Source organism: Lithobates pipiens, unplaced genomic scaffold, assembly GCF_037356315.1.
Source record: "Lithobates pipiens isolate NorthernLeopardFrog02 unplaced genomic scaffold, aLitPip1_a1.2 Scaffold_22, whole genome shotgun sequence".
Lineage (NCBI taxonomy): Eukaryota > Metazoa > Chordata > Amphibia > Anura > Ranidae > Lithobates > Lithobates pipiens.
In genome coordinates, this window is record NW_027507784.1 from 348,852,043 (window position 1) to 348,876,515 (window position 24,473).

Genomic DNA, 24,473 nt, shown 5'->3' on the forward strand with positions numbered 1-24,473 from the left:
TTAAGGAGAGCAGTTTCTGTGGAGTGTTGAAGGCGAAATACGGACTAAAGGGGATCAAGAAGTTTATTTATGGTCAGATGGTCGCTTAATGGGTTGCAGACCAGTCTTTCAAGAAGTTTGGAGGAGAAGGCGAGTAAGGAGATGTAGGTGACATAGTATAAAGTTTTGTTAGCCTATTATTGAGTTTAGACCTTTTGTCTGATCTTTCCCCATTCATCTTTAATGAGGTCCTCCAATTCTTCTATGAAAGGGAAGGATTCCGGCTCTTTCTTTAGATTGGGAAAATACAATTCCGGATTTTACGGGGAGTTTCTTTAGCTTCCTCCCATCCTATGGCCTCCATCACTGATCTCACGAAGGGCTCGACCAGGGTAAAATCAAAATCTGTAGACCTCTCTGAGTCTTCAATTTCTGAAGATGACTCTGGATCCACAGAAGGAGTGGGAGCTACAGAAGACAAGCTTGGGCCTGCTCTGTCTGTCTCAGGGGCTGATGTCTCCAGGATAGTTTCCAAAACAGATTCCCTGATGAGATTGGTTACCTCCTTTGCGTCCGACTCTTTCTCCCTGGTAGCTCCGTTTAAAGCATGTGCGGCAGGCTAATTTGTCTGGCAAAGCTGGAGCTCCGCACACCCAGCAAGTGTTTGCTGCAGGGCGGGTGTGATAGCCCCTGTGATGGGATACTGATGACCTCCTCTGATGAGAGCGGCTATGCCGCGAATGGCAGCTCCTCCTAGACCTCATATGGCTTGATGCATGGCTTGAGCGACCTTGATGCCTGGAACTCGCTGATCTTGACCTGGATGGGCTGCCCAAAAAAACGCAGCATTAACGTTCATGCACTCTTTTTCCTTTTCAGTATTTTCCATAGTAAGGGACACCTCTTACCTTACAAGCTGAGGGTGGTATGCTTGGGCAGTGGTCTCCAAGACAGTGAGCAAGTATAGTATCTAAAACAGAAAGGCTGAATAAGTGTAGATAGAAAAAGAGGTAAAAGAGTAATATTAAGAAAGTCTACAGGACCGTAAGGTGCGGGCAGGAGACTTACGTGCGATTAGGCTGGCAGCAGGGATCACAAAATCCAACAGATAGTGTTCATCTGTAGCTGATAGCAAAACTGGCCGAAAATCCCATGCGCGAAAGTGATCCGAACGGACCCGCGCCATATTGGAAGAGGGCAAAACGACCGGATTGGGGGTCTTCTTCCTCCGGCACATGCGCAGAGTGCCAGAACAGACGCGGCCACCATGATGAAGAGGCACGGCCTCCTGGGGAACTATAGAGCCCAGCATGTCAAAGATAAAGAAAAACAACAAGACAGTACCTGAATGCAGGAAGAGAAAGGTAGGAGACCACTGCAACAATATATGCCAGATGAAAATGCCCCCGAGACCACCATATTGGAGTTTCTCTCCATGAAGAGACTGAACAGGAGAGACTTCCAGCCAGTAGAGGCTTAACCTGGTGGGGCGAATGCAATAAGAGGTGCGAAGTCCAACTTCAATCTTGTCAGGTGAGGAAAAAAAAAATGAGGTGGGGTGCCTTTACCTTCAAATTTATAGTTAACCAATCCTGTCAGGTTGTGGGGGTGGAGTCACAACCCAGTGTGTGTGCTGCCATGATGCGTCAGGAAAGGCGTGCTCAATAAGTAAGGTTGTCACAGTCAAGGTTATTAAAAATATTTATTCACAGCCCACAGGTAATTAGTAGAGACAATGCGTTTTAGGCCAATGCTTCCCCATTCGTCAGGGCTGTGATGGTTGGTGTGGTCAGGATTGACCTAATTTAAGAGCCCTTTAGGTGCTGTAAAATGACAGAGAACTGGCGTGTCAGTTCTTTGTCATTTTAAAGGGTCCCTATCGTATATGAACTCTGGTTCCTGGTCAGTACTGACCACACCAAGCATCACAGTCAATGCTTTGGCCCTACTTATTGCCTGTGGAATGTTAATTTAAATAAATATCCTAGCCTCAAGTGTGGCAACCTTCCTCTACACCCATTTATCTTGTGGTGTTCCTTTCCATCACTACCAGAGAGGCAACAGCTGAGAACCCAACAAGGCTCACCCATGTCTTGGCTCATCAGTAACATACCCCCATGAAGGACAACACATTCCAGATCATTTCCAGGGATACCAGACTGCAGACTGGTCCATCACTGTCACACACGTACATTGAGGTCAAGTATCAAACAGCTCTAACATGATGTTATGGGTGGAATATTCTATTGAAGGTTTATGTCTGACCATTCCATAGTGACAACTGTTATTCTGGATTATTGGAGTGCCCAGTTATTTGCACCATACTGTCATAACCGAGCCTGAACCTAAACCCTCATTATACCCTTCTTGTGGATACTTCATCCTAGAGCAGTCGCTTTGCCCTTTCTGCCATTTTGCTGTCACCAGTTGGAGAATCTACATACAGCATGCACTAGACTACCAACAGTGGATGTGGCCTTCACACCTGGGTACAAAGCCAGACATTTACCTCCAGCTCCATTGCCTGTTTATAGATATTCCTTGACTAAGATTTGGAATCCAGAGCTGAACTTTGATTACTTGGCTATCCAATGGTAATGTTTTCTGCTGTTGTCATGAGAGATAAGTGAAAGGTCCTGCATCCTTGCACCTGTTTTCTGCTGCCTTTCTAGACTTTTGGCAAGCTTCTACCAGATCATCACTTTACATCTGCCCCGTCTGTATCAGGAGTCACCAGAGGAGCCTCTAACTGGGGATTTATCTTGCACCATCCAACAATGGTGTGACCCGGAGGATCCTTTTACTCCATAACACATACTCAGCTCCAGTCTCCAGCGCCATGTTGGTGTGTCAAGTCCCCACACTATGAGCAGAACACCATCATTCCCACCCAGAATTCTATCACTAACATCATTCATCACAATGTATCAGAAACATTACCTTTAGTATTTGGTTTGAACAGCTCATCTGGAATTTCTGCTGTACTGCGGAGTATTCAGGAGTTCCTGGAACGACATCCACTTCCATCACAAGAGTCGCACCCATCGGCTTCCAGTGTGGCGGTAATTTGTGAGTGTCCCCCTCTGAAAGATAAGATGTGCAGTCAGGACCAGAAGAAAAACTATACAAGTAAAACCTTTGGTGTACAACCTCGCTGAAACCATAGACATGGCAGCCAATAAGAACATTTTAATGTAGAAAAGATAAGTCTGAGGTCCCCTCATACACTCAGGTGTCTGTTCTCTGAAGGCGACCAAATCGTACCAGAGAAGCAGATTGTCCCCTTTATCCCAGATGGTCTATCTTTAGTCTTTCAGATTCCCTCCATGTCCCTGCAATATAGGAATTGGTAACTAGTTATAGACAGACAGATGTGTCACCAGAAATGATGAATGATCAAAAAATCCGGCTGCCATCTATCTTCTTGGGGTATGAGCCAAGGTTCAAGAAATCCAAGCTGGCCTGTGTTAGGGGCTGGAGGATCAGGAGGAAGGATGCTTGTTGGAGCATCTTCAGAGGAGTCTGCTATGCAGAAAGAAATCCAAGAGAGCTTGGGGTAAACAGCTGCTGGATGGTCATTACATTAAGACCTCATTGCACAACCCTTAAAATTACCTTTAAGGCCCCTTTCACACTGGGGCACTTTGCAGGCGCTACAGCGATAAAAATAGTGCCTGCAAAGCTTCCTGAAACAACTGCTGCTGTCTCTCCAATGTGAAAGAGCCGAAAGCTGAAGGCTTTCACACTGGAGCGGTGCGCTGGCAAGTCCTGCTAGCAGCATCTTTGGAGCGGTGAAGGAGCGGTGTATACACCACTCCTTCACCGCTCCCGCCCATTGAAATCAATGTGGCAACGTGGCTATACCACCGCCATAGTGCTGCTGCAGCGCCACTTTGCATGCGGTTTTAACCCTTTTTTGGCCACTAGTGAGGGTTAAAACCGCCCCAGGTAGTGGCCGAATAGTGCCGCTAAAACAACAGTAAATCGGAGCTAAAATTAGCACCGTTTTGCCGCCGATGCCGCCCCCGCCCCAGTGTGAAAGGGGCTTAACTGCTTGTATAGGATTATAGGACCAATTCATATTCAGAGTCTGCTGCTAAAATATTAGGACCACCAATAGCCACTCCTAAAGGGTCTAGTGTCATTGGGAGGGAAGGAATTAGGCCAATAGCTGCTCTTACAGGAATTATTCGTTACTGGCCCGTAACATTAGGGCCACTATCAACTTTAACCACTTCCCGCCCAAGGACATCATATGATTCACTTTGACTGGAGATATCTGAATAATGCCTGCAGCTATCTGCAATTCCCTGCAAAGTAAAAGCCATCATAGCGGCTGTTTAGCCACTTGATTGCTTTTACAGGCAGTGGGAGGGGACACCCCCCTCTCGCCGCCCCCCAGTACTGCACCAGGCTCGCCCGGGCGATCAGGGTGCCGTAGAATAAAACCACCGATGCCGGTGGTCTACCATAGAGCTGGCCAGGGACCAGATGGGACCATCACATTCTGAACGATCGGATTTTCCGACAACTTCGTCCGACCGTGTGTATGCAACAGTTTTGGACAAAATCTGTCGGACAAAATCCGAAGGATTTGGTTGTCGGAATCTCCGATCGTGTGTACAAGGGCTAAATGTTGATGAGATCTTGGGCGAGATCTTTACGCTTGGCTGGTAGATCCATTTCGCAGAAATGGATTTTGTCTTCTCCGCCAACACCAGGCAACTTATAAACATAGGGGCTGCCTTAAAAATTTTATAAAAACATAGGACTGATGGCTGGATTCTAACAAATCAACCAATTCTTTATTGTTCTTAGGAGACAATATGGGGCGCTAGGTGGTTGTTCGGTCAATGGGCTAGGAAGTTATAGGCCACTCTGTCTAATAAATATGCGCTGTATGACCCTTTAATGTAGAATATTGACAGATACTTGAGTAGTACTTCTCTGTGTGTGTGATATGTGTTATCGTTGAAGGTCTCTTATACCTGTTATGGAATGATCTCCAAGTCACATGTTCTCTTTGGATTTTATTTCTATTTGGAAGTCTATGTGATGCTTCTATTCAATCTACAGTAGCGTGTTTCTGTATAAATTGTTATTGTAAAATTAAAGAGGAAGTAAACCCTGATGAGTTTACTTCCTCTTTGATTCCCTGCAAAGGTAAAGCATAATGGACTACTATGCATCGCATCGCATAGTAGTCCATTATGTGTCACTTACCTGACACAGGAGCCAGCGATGTCACCGCTGTCCCCTGTAGTCCGGCACATCCATCTTCTCAGTGGGTCTCGCTGCTCCGCCACTGTCATTCGGCGAAGCCACGATGACGTCACTCCCGCGCCTGCTGTTTACGGCGCATGCGCCGCAGACATTGGTGCCTGTCTTTCTGCAAATATCTCCTAAACCATGTAGGTTTAGGAGATATTTCTTGGACCTACAGGTAAGCCTTAATCTAGGCTTACATGTAGGTCAAAGTTGGTTGTAAGGGTTTACAACCACTTTAAGATCTGTTTAACAAAAATTACCTAATACAAAAAAAAAAAGTAATATTACCATGTTTCACAACACGTTGGATCTGAATTTGGTTCCCACGCTTGTCTATGGCTGTTTCTCCTTGTAAACTGACAGTATATTGGTTTTCTTGGATCTGGATTGTGATCTGGACCTTGTTGTCATTTTTTGCCTCTTCCAGCTCCAGATTTGTCATCTTTCCAAAGGGAACCATAGTTCTTCCATTACCATATCTCCATTCTACCAGTTTCCCGGTGAGCTCTGCTGCCCTCTCCCGGTTCTTTCTGTCTTTTACCAGGTTTATAATCGTTTCGATCTCCCCGGACACAGGTAGGACATCCCGGGTGAGGCCCACAATCCGGATGGAGGGGTCGGGTGGTTTGTAAATGACAGAGACCTGAAACTTTTTCTGGAGGTCGGAGATCTTCTGCACCTCGGCTTCTTCTAATTCGGAGATACATTCCTCTGTGATCACCTTCTCTGCCTGCTCATTGTCGATCAGCTGCAGCAGCCAAGCCTTCGTCCTGTCCACGCTCCGTTTATCTTCACCACACAAGCTGAACGCCACAGGCTCAATGCCCTCCATCAACTGAAAGGCGGGGAGCTTTGGGGCTTTTGTTAGGAGGAAAGAAAAGAGACAACGATATCACAAACTGCTCTGAAAGTGAAAATAAAAATTGTGAACAAATAGTTGATGAACGGGATGTAGACCAGGTTTGGGTATCATGGATTTTAGCTGAGGAACTGTGAGGATGTTCTGTATAAAGTTGATTTAATATTTAATGCTTCGCTGATTAAAGTAGATGTAAATCCAATCACTGAAAGCCCAGGCTGTGCCCCCGTGTTTGTTTTCTGTTGTTAGCATTCATTAGTATGGCACTGGTGTAAATATAAAGAATGTGAATATTGGTCGGGCATGTTCAGCACACCGAAGGGCTTCCGTGATCACCTTTGGTTATGATAGGGATAAGTGAGATTATAATTGAAGTGGCACACTGTGATATTCAATAGCAAATACACAGGTTGCTTGCAAAACCAACCCGCTTCAGGGGTTGTATCCCCTTCATCAGGGCCTAAGAGAATAAAGCAAAGATAGTGTTTGTGGAGTCAATAATCGGTATATAGTTGGATGTTGTTGGGAGTGTTGGGTGTTAGCAGTTGATTCAAGCTTATTACTGACTCTTCATTTACTGTATCTTTGTTCTGTTATTATTATTATTATAATACAGGATTTATATAACTCCAAAAGTTTGTGCAGCGCTTTAAAACATAAGGGCAAGCAGTACAGTTACGATGCAAACCAAATAAAAAGCGTGCCTGAGATGTGCTGTGGCAGCGGTGGGGGCAGAAGCAACAAGGTACAACATATCAGTGAAGACGGCATCAGCACTTTCAACGGGTACACCCGAAAATTCATAGTGAAAGTAGATGGAACGTGAGCAATGTAGCGCAATAGATTAATAATGATGACTTCAAAATGCCTGACAGGTGCACCCAAGATGCATGGGGGTAGGCAAGTTCAGTGATGATAATGTGAGCACACCCAAGAGGCACGCCCAAAATACATATTGATAGCAGAAGTGGTGGGGGCAACAGACCTGATATACCAATTAGGAGACCACAAATCGGGCTCCTGGCAGGGGAGGAGTTGGCAGGTGGTAACTGCAGAGATAAAGAAGAGATTTACTGTACAATCTTCTTTAATCATTCAGGGATAAGTATTTCTACCTTAATCATTAGATCAGCAGTTTGCATTGCTCATGAAACTTCTTCTTTAAGCCCCAATGAAGCAGGTGGAGTTACAGCACCCAGAATGCACTGGCTTTGTAAACAATCTATCATTGTAATACATTGGTATTTAGAGTTGAATATCAGGATGTAATGCGCTTCCAGGATCCTGAACTCCTCCTACATACAGAAGGGTCTCTTCCCCTTTCTTGTTCAGTCAGCCGCCCTGAACTCACACCCCCAACTCACCAGAGATTCTAGTGAAGAGGGATTTGTCTTCAGGCAGGGCGGTCCTCTCTCTTGTCTTCATACTCGTGTAGAAATCATTCAGCATTGATTGCTGGAATAGAACCACTTTCACCGTCTGGAGAGAACGGACCGATTTAGATTTGATGAAGTCCACCAAACCATCGAGGATTGAGTCGGCCACTGTGGAGGTGGATAATCCCCCCGCACCTGTATCAACCAGACAACAATGTTTAACAAAGATATTTACTGACCACAAAATGTAACTTTTTCTTCATTAAATGCAAAAAGGTAGAAAACATTATTTAGAGGAACCTGACCCCCAGAGGCTCAAGGAGACCCCTCATAATGGGCACAGCGGGTGTACAGACCCGGGAACTCAACACAGGGATGGTGGGAACCCCTCATAATGGGCACAGCGGGTGTACAGACCCGGGAACTCAACACAGGGATGGTGGGAACCCCTCATAATGGGCACAGCGGGTGTACAGACCCGGGAACTCAGCACAGGGATGGTGGGAACCCCTCATAATGGGCACAGCGGGTGTACAGACCCGGGAACTCAGCACAGGGATGGTGGGAACCCCTCATAATGGGCACAGCGGGTGTACAGACCCGGGAACTCAGCACAGGGATGGTGGGAACCCCCCATAATGGGCACAGCGGGTGTACAGACCCGGGAACTCAGCACAGGGATGATGGGAACCCCTCATAATGGGCACAGCGGGTGTACAGACCCGGGAACTCAGCACAGGGATGGTGGGAACTCCTCATAATGGGCACAGCAGGTGTACAGACCCGGGAACTCAGCACAGGGATGGTGGGAACCCCTCATAATGGGCACAGCGGGTGTACAGACCCGGGAACTCAGCACAGGGATGGTGGGAACCCCTCATAATGGGCACAGCGGGTGTACAGAACCGGGAACTCAGCACAGGGATGGTGGGAACCCCTCATAATGGGCACAGCGGGTGTACAGACCCGGGAACTCAGCACAGGGATGGTGGGAACCCCTCATAATGGGCACAGCGGGTGTACAGACCCGGGAACTCAGCACAGGGATGGTGGGAACCCCTCATAATGAGCACAGCGGGTGTACAGACCCGGGAACTCAGCACAGGGATGGTGAGAACTCCTCATAATGGGCACAGTGAGTGTGTAGGCCTGGGTTTTACCTCTCTGCTATCTATAAAACACTGAAATCTAAGTTCTGTCTGGACTGATCCCATTACTCATCTCTTAAGCTTACACTTGTGATTAGGGATGAGCCGAACACCCCCCGGTTCGGTTCGCACCAGAACTTTCCAACGGACCCAAAATTCGTACGAACGTTAGAACCCCATTGAAGTCTATGGGACTCGAACGTTCGAAATTAAAAGTGCTAATTATAATGGCTAATATGCAAGATATTGTCCTAAAAAGGGTTTGGGGACCTGGCTCCTGCCCCAGGGGACATGGGTCAATGCCTAAAATGTTTTTAAAAATGGCCGTTTTGGCGGGAGCACTGATTTTAATGACGATTAAAGTGGAAAACAAAAGTGAAATATTCCTTTAAATATGGTGCCTGGGGGGTGTCTGTAGTATGCCTGTGAAGTGCCACGTGTTTCCCGTGTTTAGAACAGTCCCTGCACAAAATGACATTAAACGGAAATAACACCATTTAAAACTGCTTGCGGTTTTAATCTTATATCTGGTTCCTGCAATATGGTTGAAAATCATTGAGAAAAATGGCATGGGTAGCCCTCCCTGCCCATTACCAGCCTATTTGGGTCTTGTACGCATATTAAGGGGAACCCCGTACCCATATTAAAAAAAGGAAATGCGTGTGGCCCCCAGGCCCTATATACTCAGAACAGCAGTATACAGGCGGTGCAAACAAGACAGGGACTGTGTAGGTTTGTTGTGTTAAGTTGAATCTGTTTGTAATTTTCAACTGGTACATTTTTAAAGTGTAGCTCCAGTCAAAAAAACTATTTTTAAGCTTTTTGGAAAACATAGGGAAGGGTTATCACCCCTGTATAATTTGTTTTGTCGTCCATCTTTTTTCATCTCACTTGCTGTTGTCTCCTTCCGTTTGCAAGTAGGAGATGTTTGTAAGTTGGATGTTTGAAAGTAGGGGCCTGCCCTATATGCTCTGCAGAAATGGCGGAACAAGGTGTTGGTGTTGCCACAACATTGTAAGCTAGGGTTGCCACCGGACAGTACGGGTCTGGCAACTTGTGCCCGGGTTTCTGTTCCCTGGAAACCCGGGAGCCTCTGTGTCCCTCCTTCCCGCATTATCTACTTTGAAGTCATTGGCAGCTATGACCAGTGTCCTAGCAACCAATGACTCTTGCCGATGCTCGGTCCACCTCCACTCCGTCCCCTAATTCCGGCTCCCTCAGTCCCTTTCTGCATGCAGAGCAAAGCAGCGGCCGCCCTGACCCTCTCTCACCCCTGTCAATGCAGCGCTCTTGCAGGAGCCCAGCAGAAGGAGAAGCCAGTGCACAGGGAGCAAGTGCAATCCACAGCTTACAGAACGGGACAGCAGGAGAGAGGTATGTACAGTCCATCACTGAGCACCGCTGTCCCCCCCCCATCCCACTGTCCGCTGTCCGTCCCCCTGTCCCCCTATCCATCCCCCTGTACCCCTATCCATCCCCCTGTACCCCTATCCATCCCCCTGTACCCCTATCCATCCCCCTGTCCCCCTATCCATCCCACTGTCCCCCTATCCATCCCCCTGTCCCGCCATCCATCACTCTGTCTCCCTATCCATCCACTTGTCCATCCCACTGTCCCCCTATCCATCCCACTGTCCCCCTATCCACCCCTCTGTTCATCCCCTTGTCCATCCCACTGTCTCCCCTGATCCATCCCACTGTCTCCCCTGATCCATCCCACTGTCCCCCTATACACACTTTCTGTTCCCTGGAGACCCGGGCTCCTCTGTGCCCAACTTTCTTCTCTCCCGCCCTGCGCTTGCCGCCCCCCTCCTTCCCGCATTATCTACTATGAAGTCATTGGCAGCTATGACCAGTGTCCTAGCAACCAATGACTCTTGCCGATGCTCGGTCCACCTCCGCTCCGTCCCCTAATTCCGGCTCCCTCCGTCCCTCTCTGCATGCAGAGCAAAGCAGCGGCTGCCCTGACCCTCTCTCACCCCCGTCAATGCAGCGCTCTTGCAGGAGCCCAGCAGAAGGAGCAGCCAGTGCACAGGGAGCAAGTGCAATCCACAGCTTACAGAACGGGACAGCAGGAGAGAGGTATGTACAGTCCATCACTGAGCACCGCTGTCCCCCCCCCATCCCACTGTCCCCCCCCATCCCCCTGTCTATCCCACTGTCCCCCATCTGTCCCCTTGTCCATCCCGCTGTCCCCCTGCCCATCCCTCTGTCCGTCCCCCTGCCCATCCCTCTGTCCATCCCACTGGGGTGCACTTTGGGGTGCCTTAGATATGATGGACTGATTAGTAGTAGTGTTGAGACAGAATGGGCCACTTTGGTGTGGTGTTGATAGTGGGGGTTATAGGTTGGATGGGCTACTTTGAAATGTCAGTGGAAGGGTGCAGTGGATCGTAAGGGTTGTTGTCGGTAGGGTGGGTTTAATTTAGGCCCCTTCCACGGTCAATGCAATGTGGCCACACCCTCTGTTCACCATGGTGTACACAGCACACTATGTTACTACTCTTTAAGCCACCTAAAGGGATCCAAGGTCTCTTACAATCCTATTGTCTATATAGTGAGAACTAGAAAGAATACACTTAGAGGCTCCTCTCTTCTCTTTTATACTCTGGAGCTCCTGCTGGAATTTTTCTTCTAGTCCCCTTGTGGAGGCTTCCATTTGTGGACGGACATTTTATGGTTATATAACCAATCACATCGCTATAATCTTTTTTATTTTGGCTATAAACTGAAGGATTTATCAATAAATGGTTGTGGAACCAATCATCTGAGCTCCCATTATTTCTTATGGGGAAATTCGCTTTGATATACAAGTGCTTTGGATTACAAACATGTTTCGGGAACGAATTCTGCTCACAATCCAAGGATTTGCTGTACTCGATCACACTCACATTCACCCCACACCCACACATAATTAACCACATGCCTACCATGCGCCGCAGTTGTACCGTGGCAGAATGGCACGGCTGGGCAAAACTACGTTATGTAACATCGCTTCAACCTGTGGCCACTAGGGCGGGCGCCCTGCTCACTCACAGAGCCGTTGTGAGTGCCCGTCGGTCTCGATCACCGACGGGCTCCCGCGATTGCTCGGGGCACACAGAGAACCCGGGATCTGTGATTGTAAACAGTTTCCGGTTCTGTGAGGGGACAGGAGACAGATCGTGTGTTCATACAAAGTATAAACAGTGATCTGTCATCTCCCCTACACAGTCCCCTCCCCCTTTCAGTTAGAACACTCCCCTAGGACACACTTAAACCCTTTCACTACCCCCTAGTGGTTAACATCTTCACTGCCAGTCATATTTTTACAGTAATCAGTGCATTTTTTTAATCGCGCTGATCGCTGTATAAATAACAATGGTCCCAAAAAATGTGTCAAAAATGTCCGACGTGTCCGCCATATTGTCGCAGTCATGATAAAAATCGCTGATCGCCACCATTACAAGTAAAAAAAAAAAAAAAATTTATAAAAATTCCATAATCTATCCCCTATTTTGTAGACGCTATAACTTTTGTTCACACCAATCAATATACGCTTATTGCGACTTTTTTTTTCCCCAAAAATATGTAGAAGAATACGTATCGGCCTAATCTGGGGAAATAATCTTTTTTTTTTATATATATATTTTTAAGGGATATTTATTATAATGAAAAGTAAAAAATATAGTTTTTTTTTTTTTTTAATTGTCGCTCTTTTTTTGTTTATAGCGCAAAAAATAAAAACCGCAGAAGTGATCAAATACCACCAAAAGAAATCTCTATTTGTGGGAAACAAAAAGGACGCCAATTTTGTTTGGGAGCCACGTCGCACGACCGCGCAATTGTCAGTTAAAGCGACGCAGTGCCGAATCGCAAAAAAGTGATCTGGTCGGGAAGGAGGGGGAGGGGTGAAATCCTTCTGGGGCTGAAATGGTTAAAAAAAATTAACATTTTCACTAATTGCATTAAAGAAGAACTCCATCCAAAAAAAATTAAAAAAATTTATAAAAACGAATAGCCCAATATATATAAAAGAACAAAACCAGCTGCAATACTCGCCTTCAATCCAGAGGTTTCTCCTCCTCAGTGTGTCCTCGGCTTCAGCATCACTCAGCCTACTTCCTCTGAGCCCAGGTCATTTTGCTCTGGCCCCAGTCTGTGATTGTACAGTGGCAGGAGAAGCAGCGCACCGATGAGCTCATCCCTCTGTCACTCTGCTCTCTCTCTCTCTCTCCTCCTATCAGCATGCTTCTTGTCGGCACATGAACGGATTGGCTCCTTGTGCTGCTTCTCCCTCTCACACTCCAGCCCTGCTTTACAAGTCCTATACCATAGAGATGATTGGCCGATGTTCTGGTCTCGATCACCTCTATGGTCAGCCAGCAGAACTGAAGGCTTCAGCTCCGGGCTGTGGAGGCCTGGGAGGAGGAGGGGTGACCACCCTCCACTACCTCTTAAGAATTTGTTCACACTATGGCGTTACGGAATCGCCAAAAATCGCAGGACAGCCTTTGCGATCCCCTCTTTTTTTTTTCTTTTTGTAATGAACGCGATTTTGCCGCGATCGTCGCCCCGACGAATTGCAGAGAAGATCACGCAAACAGAAGGACGGGACGCCCGTCCCCCAAAAGAAGCCCCCGGAACTCCTTTGGGGTGAAAGGCGTGCCGCCATTCTGTTTGCGCGATCGTACTGCGTTTGGTCGGGCGACGATCGCGGAAAAATTGTGCCGCGATTTGAAATTTTAAAAAAGAGGGGATTGCAAAGGGCATCCTGCAATTTGCGGCGGGTTAGGAATTTGCGGTTGGTATTGCGGCGATTGCGCCCCACAATTCCGGGAACGCCGTGGTGTGGGGGGTGGAGCCTAAAAGCAATACAACGGTTAGTTCTACTCGAGGATCGATTCTACGAAATCCCCCAAATATTGTCTGCTGGAAATCACAGTAATAAGTGATGATGTCTGTAGATGCACCATCCCCTCCCCCCATTATCACTGGAAACCCCCGAGATATATAGATATAGATGTGTGTGTGTATGTATATATATATATATATATATATATATATATATATATATATAAGGGTTGCCACCTTTTCGCCAAGCCAAACCCGAACACTTTAGCGCCGCACTGCAATTTGTTTTGCAGTACACGCTATAGGATTGTAGTAGACTTGGGATACCTTTGAGTTACCCTAGGAGAGTAGTAAGGAGTAGTAAGGAGGAGTAAGGAGTAGTAAGGAGTAGTAAGGAGGAGTAAGGAGGAGTAAGGAGTAGTAAGGAGTAGTAAGGAGTAGTAAGGAGTAGTAAGGAGTAGTAAGGAGGAGTAAGGAGTAGTAAGGAGTAGTAAGGAGGAGTAAGGAGTAGTAAGGAGTAGTAAGGAGTAGTAAGGAGTAGTAAGGAGGAGTAAGGAGTAGTAAGGAGGAGTAAGGAGGAGTAAGGAGTAGTAAGGAGTAGTAAGGAGTAGTAAGGAGTAGTAAGGAGTAGCGCATAGCTGCAGTGAACAGTGGCTGTGGCCAAATTGTGTTAACAGTAGAGGGGGGGGGGACTTAAAGGGGTATGGTTAAATAAAACAAACTCATTTGTGTGACCATAAAATATGATTAGATTAATAAAAGAAATGTCACAGTTAAAATATAAACCTAGCCTACCTTAAAAGTGGACACTGTCAGTCAGTAGGGCAGAGCGCAGTGTGAGTGGACAGTGTCAGTTGGCCGAGTGCGGTGTCAGTGGGGCAGAGTGCGGTGTCAGTGGGGCCGAGTGCGGTGTCAGTGGACGGTGTCAGTGGGGCCGAGTGCGGTGTCAGTGGGGCCGAGTGCGGTGTCAGTGGGCGGAGTGCGGTGTCAGTGGACGGTGTCAGTGGGGCCAAATGCGATGTCAGTGGGGCAGAGTGTGGTGTCAGTGGACGGTGTCAGTGGGCAGAGTGCGGTGTCAGTGGACGGTGTCAGTGGGCAGAGTGCGGTGTCAGTGGACGGTGTCAGTGGGGCCAAGTGCGGTGTCAGTGGGGCAGAGTGCGGTGTCAGTGGATGGTGTCAGTGGGGCCGAGTGCGGTGTCAGTGGACGGTGTCAGTGGGCAGAGTGCGGTGTCAGTGGACGGTGTCAGTGGGCAGAGTGCGGTGTCAGTGGACGGTGTCAGTGGGCAGAGTGCGGTGTCAGTGGATGGTGTCAGTGGGCCGAGTGCGGTGTCAGTGGACGGTGTCAGTGGGCAGAGTGCGGTGTCAGTGGACGGTGTCAGTGGGGCCAAATGCGGTGGCAGTGGGGCCGAGTGCGGTGTCAGTGGACGGTGTCAGTGGGCAGAGTGCGGTGTCAGTGGACGGTGTCAGTGGGCAGAGTGCGGTGTCAGTGGACGGTGTCAGTGGGGCCAAGTGCGGTGGCAGTGGGGAACAGTGCGGTGGCAGTGCATGTGTCAGTGGGGCAGAGTGCGGTGTCAGTGGACGGTGTCAGTGGGGCCAAGTGCGGTGGCAGTGGGGAACAGTGCGGTGGCAGTGCATGTGTCAGTGGGGCAGAGTGCGGTGTCAGTGGACGGTGTCAGTGGGCAGAGTGCGGTGGCAGTGGATGTGTCAGTGGGGCAGAGTGTGGTGTCAGTGGATGGTGCCAGTGGGCAGAGTGTGGTGTCAGTGGGGCAGAGTGTGGTGTCAGTGGATGGTGCCAGTGGGCAGAGTGTGGTGTCAGTGGGGCAGAGTGTGGTGTCAGTGGATGGTGCCAGTGGGCAGAGTGCGGTGTCAGTGGGGCAGAGTGTGGTGTCAGTGGATGGTGTCAGTGGGTGGTGTCAGTGGGGCAGAGTGTGGTGTCAGTGGGCAGAGTGCGGTGTCAGTGGGGCAGAGTGCGGTGTCAGTGGGGCAGAGTGTGGTGTCAGTGGGGCAGAGTGTGGTGTCAGTGGGGCAGAGTGTGGTGTCAGTGGGGCAGAGTGCGGTGTCAGTGGATGGTGTCAGTGGGCAGAGTGTGGTGTCAGTGGATGGTGTCAGTGGGGCAGAGTGCGGTGTCAGTGGGGCAGAGTGCGGTGTCAGTGGGGCAGAGTGCGGTGTCAGTGGATGGTGTCAGTGGATGGTGTCAGTGGGCAGAGTGCGGTGTCAGTGGGGCAGAGTGCGGTGTCAGTGGGGCAGAGTGCGGTGTCAGTGGGGCAGAGTGCGGTGTCAGTGGGGCAGAGTGTGGTGTCAGTGGGGCAGAGTGCGGTGTCAGTGGATGGTGTCAGTGGATGGTGTCAGTGGGCAGAGTGCGGTGTCAGTGGGGCAGAGTGTGGTGTCAGTGGGGCAGAGTGCGGTGTCAGTGGATGGTGTCAGTGGATGGTGTCAGTGGGCAGAGTGCGGTGTCAGTGGGGCAGAGTGCGGTGTCAGTGGGGCAGAGTGTGGTGTCAGTGGGGCAGAGTGTGGTGTCAGTGGGGCAGAGTGCGGTGTCAGTGGGGCAGAGTGCGGTGTCAGTGGGGCAGAGTGTGGTGTCAGTGGATGGTGTCAGTGGGTGGTGTCAGTGGGGCAGAGTGCGGTGTCAGTGGGGCAGAGTGCGGTGTCAGTGGGGCAGAGTGCGGTGTCAGTGGGGCAGAGTGTGGTGTCAGTGGGCAGAGTGTGGTGTCAGTGGGGCAGTGGACTTTTAATTACCAAAAAAACAAAAATCAAAGATATGCAGAAATAGAGAAGAAAAGATATGAGATAAAGGCTACTGAGTGGGCACTGCACAATGAAGTCCTTATGCCAGGATGAGATGGCACTGCAGGGAGAACTAGACTGCAATCTTCAAGCAGCAGCCCTGGAATGTCCCTGGAAAGACCAGACTGAGCTGCAGGGAAGTGAAGACCCTCAGCTCTGCCCTCCCCCAGCGGTCTGTCGGTGTCCCCTTATCTCGCTCCGCAGGCTCTCTGTTCCTCTCGATTTCTGGACAGGTCACATGATCGGCTGGCAGAGGGGAAGAGCCGAGGCTGTGTGTCTGCAGGGCGGCTGTGAGGGGGGAGAGGCCAGTGCCCACTCCGTGCCATGTGTCACCAACACAGCGCCGGAGACTTGGCCAGAGACTGATGTGACTGTGGGGGGAGGGGACATTAGAGTGTAAGCTCCTCTGTACAGAGACTGATGTGACTGTGGGGGGAGGGGACATTAGAGTGTAAGCTCCTCTTTACAGAGACTGATGTGACTGTGGGGGGAGGGGACATTAGAGTGTAAGCTCCTCTGTACAGAGACTGATGTGACTGTGGGGGAGGGGACATTAGAGTGTAAGCTCCTCTGTACAGAGACTGATGTGACTGTGGGGGGAGGGGACATTAGAGTGTAAGCTCCTCTGTACAGAGACTGATGTGACTGTGGGGGAGGGGACATTAGAGTGTAAGCTCCTCTGTACAGAGACTGATGTGACTGTTGGGGGGGACATTAGAGTGTAAGCTCCTCTGTACAGAGACTGATGTGACTGTGGGGGGAGGGGACATTAGAGTGTAAGCTCCTCTGTACAGACTGATGTGATTGGCTCAGTGTACAGCACTATGGTATATGTCGGCTCTATAGAAGGATTAGATTGGAGTCTGCTGTGATCTCTCTGTAATAAGATATAAGTCTATCCCCTCCTCCTCTTACATTGATTATTGATCACCTATAATCGGTATTATTGATCGATTCCTCTGTGTCTCCTCCTCACCTCTCCATACAATTCCTCTTCCTGTCTCTCCCCCACATCCGGGGATTCCTCCTCCTGTGCGGTAACGCTGGGACCTGTAGCTCCTCCCCCTTCACTCCTGATTGGTCAGTCCTCCTCCCTGAGCCATCAGGATCTCCAATCACAGCCGCCTCTTGGTCTTATCACACCACTTCCTGGTTGCCATGGGGATGTCACATGACAGTTAAGTCTCCTCCCCCTCACTGTTCTCCCGGCGGCCATCTTTGATAACGGTCGGCACCAGTCTGAGCTTCTATCCCCTCATGATGTATAGTAATATAATGTGATGTCATGGAGTCACTCATAGTGTGTGTACCCCGGAGAGCCACCAGAGGGGGATATTATATTCCCATCACATATCTACACAACATTAACACAAATCTCTATGGGGGAGAGCGGGGCATGCTGGGAGATGTAGTCCTCCATACACAGATCCCCTGCTGGCCTAACTGCTCCATAAAGGGGAGGAGCTTCATCAATCTACTCCCTGATAGGTCAGATCCTGATGATGTCATCCTGGTCACATGACCTGGTCCTATAAATAGCCTGTGCAGCCGCACAGCCGTGTCAGTTGACTTTGCATCTCTGAAGAGACAGGTTCTGTTTAGAGGAGCTCCCTCAGGTCTCTGTGTGTTTCATTGTATTGGAACTCCAGTGATTTGATTTTAGTGTCAGTTGATTCTTTTTGATCGGCGAGAGCTGATTTATTTCTCGATTTTCTGTAGTAATTGATTTTTTTGTATCAATTACAATTAATATAAGAATGAGGCGTCCAACCCTCACCTTGATTCTTATGTTTTTACTCCCATTGGGAGGAAGAGGGAACATCACCGAAGACCCCCCAGACATCCACATGCTGGATGAGGGGGCGATTATCAGAACGACCATGAAGGACGTGGTCAACACAACGCAAAACCAACCTCCAGAGATTCTCATGGCGGAGAAGAATGCGGCTATCAAGCCCATGGAGGAACCTTCAAAGGAAATGGTCATAGAAATGGCAAACGGGCCACCGGAACCCTCTGGCTGGTTCCCATTACTGGACAGCACTGCATTGTGGGTAATGATGACAATCTGGGGAAGTATTATCATTCTGAAATACATCCTGCGCAGAGATGTTCTGGCCAAGATAGAAGAACTTCTGATGCTCCTTCAGCTGATGGAATTCTTCTATGAAGAGATCTGCTCAGAATTCTCTCTGGGGCTTGTCATCATACAGCGGGTGCTGCCTGCAATGCTGCAGGTGCTGCTGGTAATATACATCAAGTCATTCAAACAATTCTCCACAACGTCAAGTGATAACATCACCGACCCACCATCACGTGAGGACATGGCCCCACCATCAAGTGAGGACATGGTCCCACCATCAAGTGAGGACATGGTCCCACCATCAAGTGAGGACATGGCCCCTCCATCACGTGACGACATGGCCCCTCCATCACGTGAGGACATGGTCCCACCATCAAGTGAGGACATGGTCCCACCATCAAGTGAGGACATGGCCCCACCATCAAGTGAGGACATGGTCCCACCATCAAGTGAGGACATGGTCGCACCATCAAGTGAGGACATGGTCCCACCATCAAGTGAGGACATGGTCCCACCATCAAGTGAGGACATGGTCCCACCATCAAGTGAGGACATGGCCCCACCATCAAGTGAGGACATGGTCCCACCATCAAGTGAGGACATGGTCCCACCATCAAGTGAGGACATGGCCCCACCATCAAGTGAGGACATGGTCCCACCATCAAGTGAGGACATGGTCCCACCATCAAGTGAGGACATGGCCCCTCCATCACGTGAGGACATGGCCCCTCCATCACGTGAGGACATGGTCCCACCATCAAGTGAGGACATGGCCCCACCATCAAGTGAGGACATGGTCCCACCATCAAGTGAGGACATGGTCCCACCATCAAGTGAGGACATGGCCCCACCATCAAGTGAGGACATGGCCCCACCATCAAGTGAGGACACGGTCCCACCATCAAGTGAGGACACGGTCCCACCATCAAGTGAGGACACGGTCCCACCATCAAGTGAGGACACGGTCCCACCATCAAGTGAAGACATGGCCCCACCATCAAGTGAAGACATGGCCCCACCATCACGTGCTTCATCCCAGATAGTTAAGCTCAAGAAAAACAGCTGGCTCAGACGACCCAGTGCTATTCCCCGTCCTATCAACCCACGAAAGGCGGGCAGCATCACCCCAACATGTGCCAACAGCGCTCCACCATTACATGTTTTGCCCTGGGTGATTGACCTAAGGAAAAACAGCAGGCGACCCAGTGCCATTCCCCGTCTTATCACCCGTCGAAAGACTGAAGACATCACCACACAGATTGGCAGCGGTGCCCCACTTGCTTCACACCAGATAAATGAGCCCAGGAAAAACAACAGCCTCAGGCGACCCAGTGCTATTCCCCGTCCTATCAACCCACGAAAGACGGGTGGCATCACCCCACCATGTGCTAACAGCGCTTCACCAGTACGTGTTTTGCCCTGGGTGATTGAACTAAGGAAAAACAGCAGGCGACCCAGTGCCATTCCCCATCTTATCACCCGTCGAAAGACTGAAGACATCACCACACAGATTGGCAGCGGTACCCCACCATCACATGCTGAAGCACCCCCCCGGATAAATAAGCTCAGGAAAAACAGCAGCCTCAGGCGACCCAGTGCTATTCCCCGTCCTATCAACCCACGAAAGGCGGGCAGCATCACCCCAACATGTGCTAATAGCGCTTCACCTGTACGTGTTTTGCCCTGGGTGATTGAACTAAGGAAAAACAGCAGGCGACCCAGTGCCATTCCCCGTCTTATCACCCGTCGAAAGACTGAAGACATCACCACACAGATTGGCAGCGGTGCCCCACTTGCTTCACACCAGATAAATGAGCCCAGGAAAAAATGCTGCCTCTGGCGACCCAGTTCTATTCCCCGTCCTATCAACCCACGAAAGACGGGTGGCATCACCCCACCATGTGCTAACAGCGCTCCACCATTACATGTTTTGCCCTGGGTGATTGAACTAAGGAAAAACAGCAGGCGACCCAGTGCCATTCCCCGTCTTATCACCCGCCGAAAGACTGAAGACATCACCACACAGATTGGCAGCGGTGCCCCACTTGCTTCACACCAGATAAATGAGCCCAGGAAAAACAACAGCCTCAGACGACCCAGTGCTATTCCCCGTCCTATCAACCCACGAAAGACGGGTGGCATCACCCCACCATGTGCTAACAGCACTTCACCAGTATGTGTTTTGCCCTGGGTGATTGAACTAAGGAAAAACAGCAGGCGACCCAGTGCCATTCCCCGTCTTATCACCCGTCAAAAGACTGAAGACATCACCACACAGATTGGCAGCGGCACCCCACCATCACATGCTGAAGCACCCCGGATAAATAAGCTCAGGAAAAACAGCAGCCTCAGGCAACCCAGCGATATTATACATCCTATCACTGCACAAAAGACAGGTGACATGACCCCACCATGTGATAACAGCAATCCACCATCAGTGGACGGTGTCACTAGGGCAGAGGACAGTGTCAGTACAGCAGCGGACGGTGTGTGGACAGAGGACAGTGTCAGTACAGCAGCGGACGGTGTGTGGACAGAGGACAGTGTCAGTACAGCAGTGGACAGTTTCAGTAGAGCACTGGATTCTATAGTTGGGGTAGTGGAAGGTGCCATTATGCTAGATGACAGTGTCAGCAGAGTACTGGACATGGTCAGGAAAGCAAGACGGTGTCAGTAGAGCAGTGGTTGGTGTCAGTAGGGCAGAGGACACCGTGCAACTCAATATCATAAAGGAGTCATGCTACCTAAAAATTATGGTTCTAAACAACTCACTGTGGGGGGTGAAGGGCAGAGGCAGCTCTTTTAATTAGGCAAATTAGGAGGTCGCCTAAGGCCTCGTGTTTCCAGGGGCCTTGACGGCTGCCTACTTTGCCTAGCTGACCACTCTTCCAGACCACCCATCGTCGTTATACATTGGTACTTTGCAGAGGAATATTGTTGTTATGGAAGCAGCTAGCTACCTCTTCTTCAGATAAAAATGGTCTCTGCGGCCGCAAGATTCGCAGCAAGATCACTTTTATCGGCGGCGGGAGAGGGTTGGGGGCCCTCTCCCGCCGTCGATACATGGCACATTGCAGAGGAATATTGTTGTTATGGAAGCAGCTAGCTACCATAGCCCCGGTATCCTCTTCTTCAGATAAAAATGGTCTCTGCGGCTGCAAGATTTGCCTCAAGATCACTTTTATCGGCGGCAGGAGAGGGGGGGGGCTCTCTCCCGCCGTCAATACACACATGTGAGGTATCGCTGCGATCGGTAGAGCGAGAGCAATGATTCTAGCTCTAGACCTCCTCTGTAACTCAAAACATTCAACCTGTAGAATTTTTAAACCCGGTCTATGGAGAATTTTAAGGGTAAAAGTTTGTTGCCATTCCACGAGCGGGCGCAATTTTGAAGCGTAACACGTTGGGTATCAATTTACTCTGCGTAACATTATTTTTCACAGTATAAAAAAATTGGGCTAACTTTACTGTTGTCTTATTTTTTTATTTACTTAAGTGGTTAAATTTGCAGAGGTGGCTCTTTAACTAGGCAAAGTAGGCAGCCCGAGGCCCCTGGGAGAGCGAGGCCTTAGGCAACTACCTTATTAAAAGAGCCGCCCCTTCACCCCCTCCATAGTGAGTTGTTTATAATTGTCATTTTTAGGTAGCACAGCTCCTTTATGATTTGAATTGCACGATGTCAGACAATTGCACAGACAAACATTACAGAAGAAGAGTCCCCCTCATCTTCACAGAGGGACATAAGATGGACGATGTCACCTAACCCGTCCATGTGACAATCTAGAGCTGAAGGCATCATCTCTAAGCTCTATTGGACATCACTGATGTACCCCGCTCAGCGGGGGCGGGCCTTTGAGAACAAAGGCCACAAATGGGCAGCACAGAGGCTTAGTGGTGAGCCTTGCAGCACTGGGGTCCTTGGTTCAAATCCTGACCAGGACACCACACCTGCAAGGAGTTTGCATGTTCTCCCTGTGCTTGCGTGGGTTTCCTCCGGGTACTCCGGTTTCCTCCCACACTCCAAAGACATGCTACATCGCGTTGGTGAGTATAGCTGCCTTCCCAGCAGCTGACCCGGGTTCGATTCCCAGCCAACGCAATTGCCAAGATAGCTGACTCTCCTGCTAAGTCCTTTGAGTTCCCAGGGAGAAGAGAGCTATACAAATTCAATTCGGAGTATTTATTAGAGATGGAATAAAATTTTAACCAAAACGAATGAAGTGAATGTGTCTTATGTTTGCTTGTATTTTCTTAAACACTTTTGAATAATAGACTGTATTTCTTGCTGGGGGTTCTGATTACATTGTATTCTCGTTTTCAGCCAGTAGGTGGAGCACTCGGATTCTTTTCATGTATTTTCTAGGCTATCCTTAGCAGCTTGGCTGAAAAAAAATGGCGGATGTTTATTGTATAGCTCAATAGCTCTCAGGCTCTTCAGATCTGATTGAGTCTGAGCACTGACTCCGCCCCCTCCCTGCCGGTGCAGTGTGGGCGGTTCCATCCGGAGCTTCAATCACACGCGGTCTGACAATACGATGATAAAACAGAGATAACATTTTATATAAAATACTTATAAACGTTACAAATATATTGGATTGATCAGACGCTGTCACAGGCTGGTAACGGTTTGTTTACATCGGAAATGAAATACTTGTTGTTTCCGTATTCTTGGACCATAGAGATGATTGGGGATGTTTCAGTCCTCCATCATCTCTATGGTCAGCGGAACCGGCATCTTCAGTCCCGGACTCCCCGGTGGGAAGGGAAAGCCTGACATTGTCTATTGTCATTGTCTATTCTGACATTAGGAGACTCTCCCGCCTTCAGAATACACAGATCAGCTCTGCAGGCTATTACCTGCAGTACTGAGCCAGCGGAAATATACCAACAGGGCGCCAAAGTCCTACAGTGCCTTGCAAAAGTATTCACCCCCTTGCCATTTTTTGCATTTTGTTGCCTCACAACCTGGAATTAACATGGATTGTTTGAGGATTGGCATCATTTAATTTACAGAACACGCCCACAACTTTGAAGATTTTTTTATTTTATTTATTTATTGTGAAGCCAACAACAAAGGAGAAAATAACAGAAACAGTCAATGTGCATAACTATTCACCCCCCTAAAGTCAATACTTTGTAGAGCCACCTATCACAGCCCCAAGTAACTTTGGATAAGTCTCTATGAGTCTTGCCACATCTTACCACATCTTACCACTGGGATTTTTGCCCCATTCCTCCTAAACAAAACTGCTCCAGCTCCTTCAAGTTGGATGGTTTGCCATTGTGAACAGCAATCTTTAAGTCTGACCACAGATTTTCTATGGGATTGAGGTCTGGGCTTTGACTAGACCATTCCAACACATTTACACGTTTCCCCTTAAACCACTCAAGTGTTGCTTTAGCAGTGTGTTTGGGGCCATTGTCCTGCTGGAAGGTGAACCTCCTAAAAATGAAGGAACACTATCATCGTTTAAATGTTAAGAATATAACAGAGTATGTAAAAAGGAAATTAAGGACATCACAGAGGATGGGGTGGGGGGGAGACACTCTTTACGTTTAGAGGAAAAAAGATTTCATCTCCAAATACAGAAAGGTTTCTTCACAGTAAGAGCTGGGAAAAATGTGAAATAGACTCCCTGCAGAGGTGATTCTGGCCAGCTCAGTAGATTGCATTAACTAGTTGCTGACCGCCGGCCGTCGGATGACGGCCAGGCGGCGCACCTATTGTGGCGGTAGGCCGTCATATGACGGCCTCCCGTTTAAACAGGGAATGCGCGCGATCGTGCGTGCGCATCCCTGTTTATTCGGTGGCGGCGTGTCACGGAGACACCGCTCGCCACCGAAGGGGGTGAACAGCCATTGGTTATGGCTGTTTACCACGTGATCACGGCCGATCACAGATGGTCACACCCCGGCTGTGCTCGGCGCATGAGCGCGCTGCGCGTGCACGTCGGTGGCAGCGTGTTCCCCGGGAACACTGCTCGTCACCGACGCTGGTAAACAGCCATTGGCCGGCTGTTTACCCACGTGATCGGCTGTGATCCGTTCACAGTCGATCACTAAAATGTAAACAAACCGCGGTAACGAGATGTTACCGGGTTGTTCTCCTCCTCACACACCGATCGTGTGTGAGGAGGAGATTG

The 24,473-nt window shown here is 49.2% G+C and overlaps 1 protein-coding gene across 1 annotated transcript in view; it reads right to left on the reverse strand.

Moving 5' to 3' along the window:
• Positions 1-24,473, reverse strand: part of LOC143925144 (protein mono-ADP-ribosyltransferase PARP14-like) — a 112,390-nt gene that overhangs the window by 14,151 nt on the left and 73,766 nt on the right. Inside the window, exons 13-15 of the mRNA XM_077449760.1 lie at positions 7,471-7,677; positions 5,536-6,105; positions 2,920-3,062 (exon numbers count right to left, since the gene is read on the reverse strand). Of these exons, the coding sequence (XP_077305886.1) occupies positions 2,920-3,062; positions 5,536-6,105; positions 7,471-7,677 (920 nt within the window). The remainder of the gene's footprint in view (positions 1-2,919; positions 3,063-5,535; positions 6,106-7,470; positions 7,678-24,473) is intronic.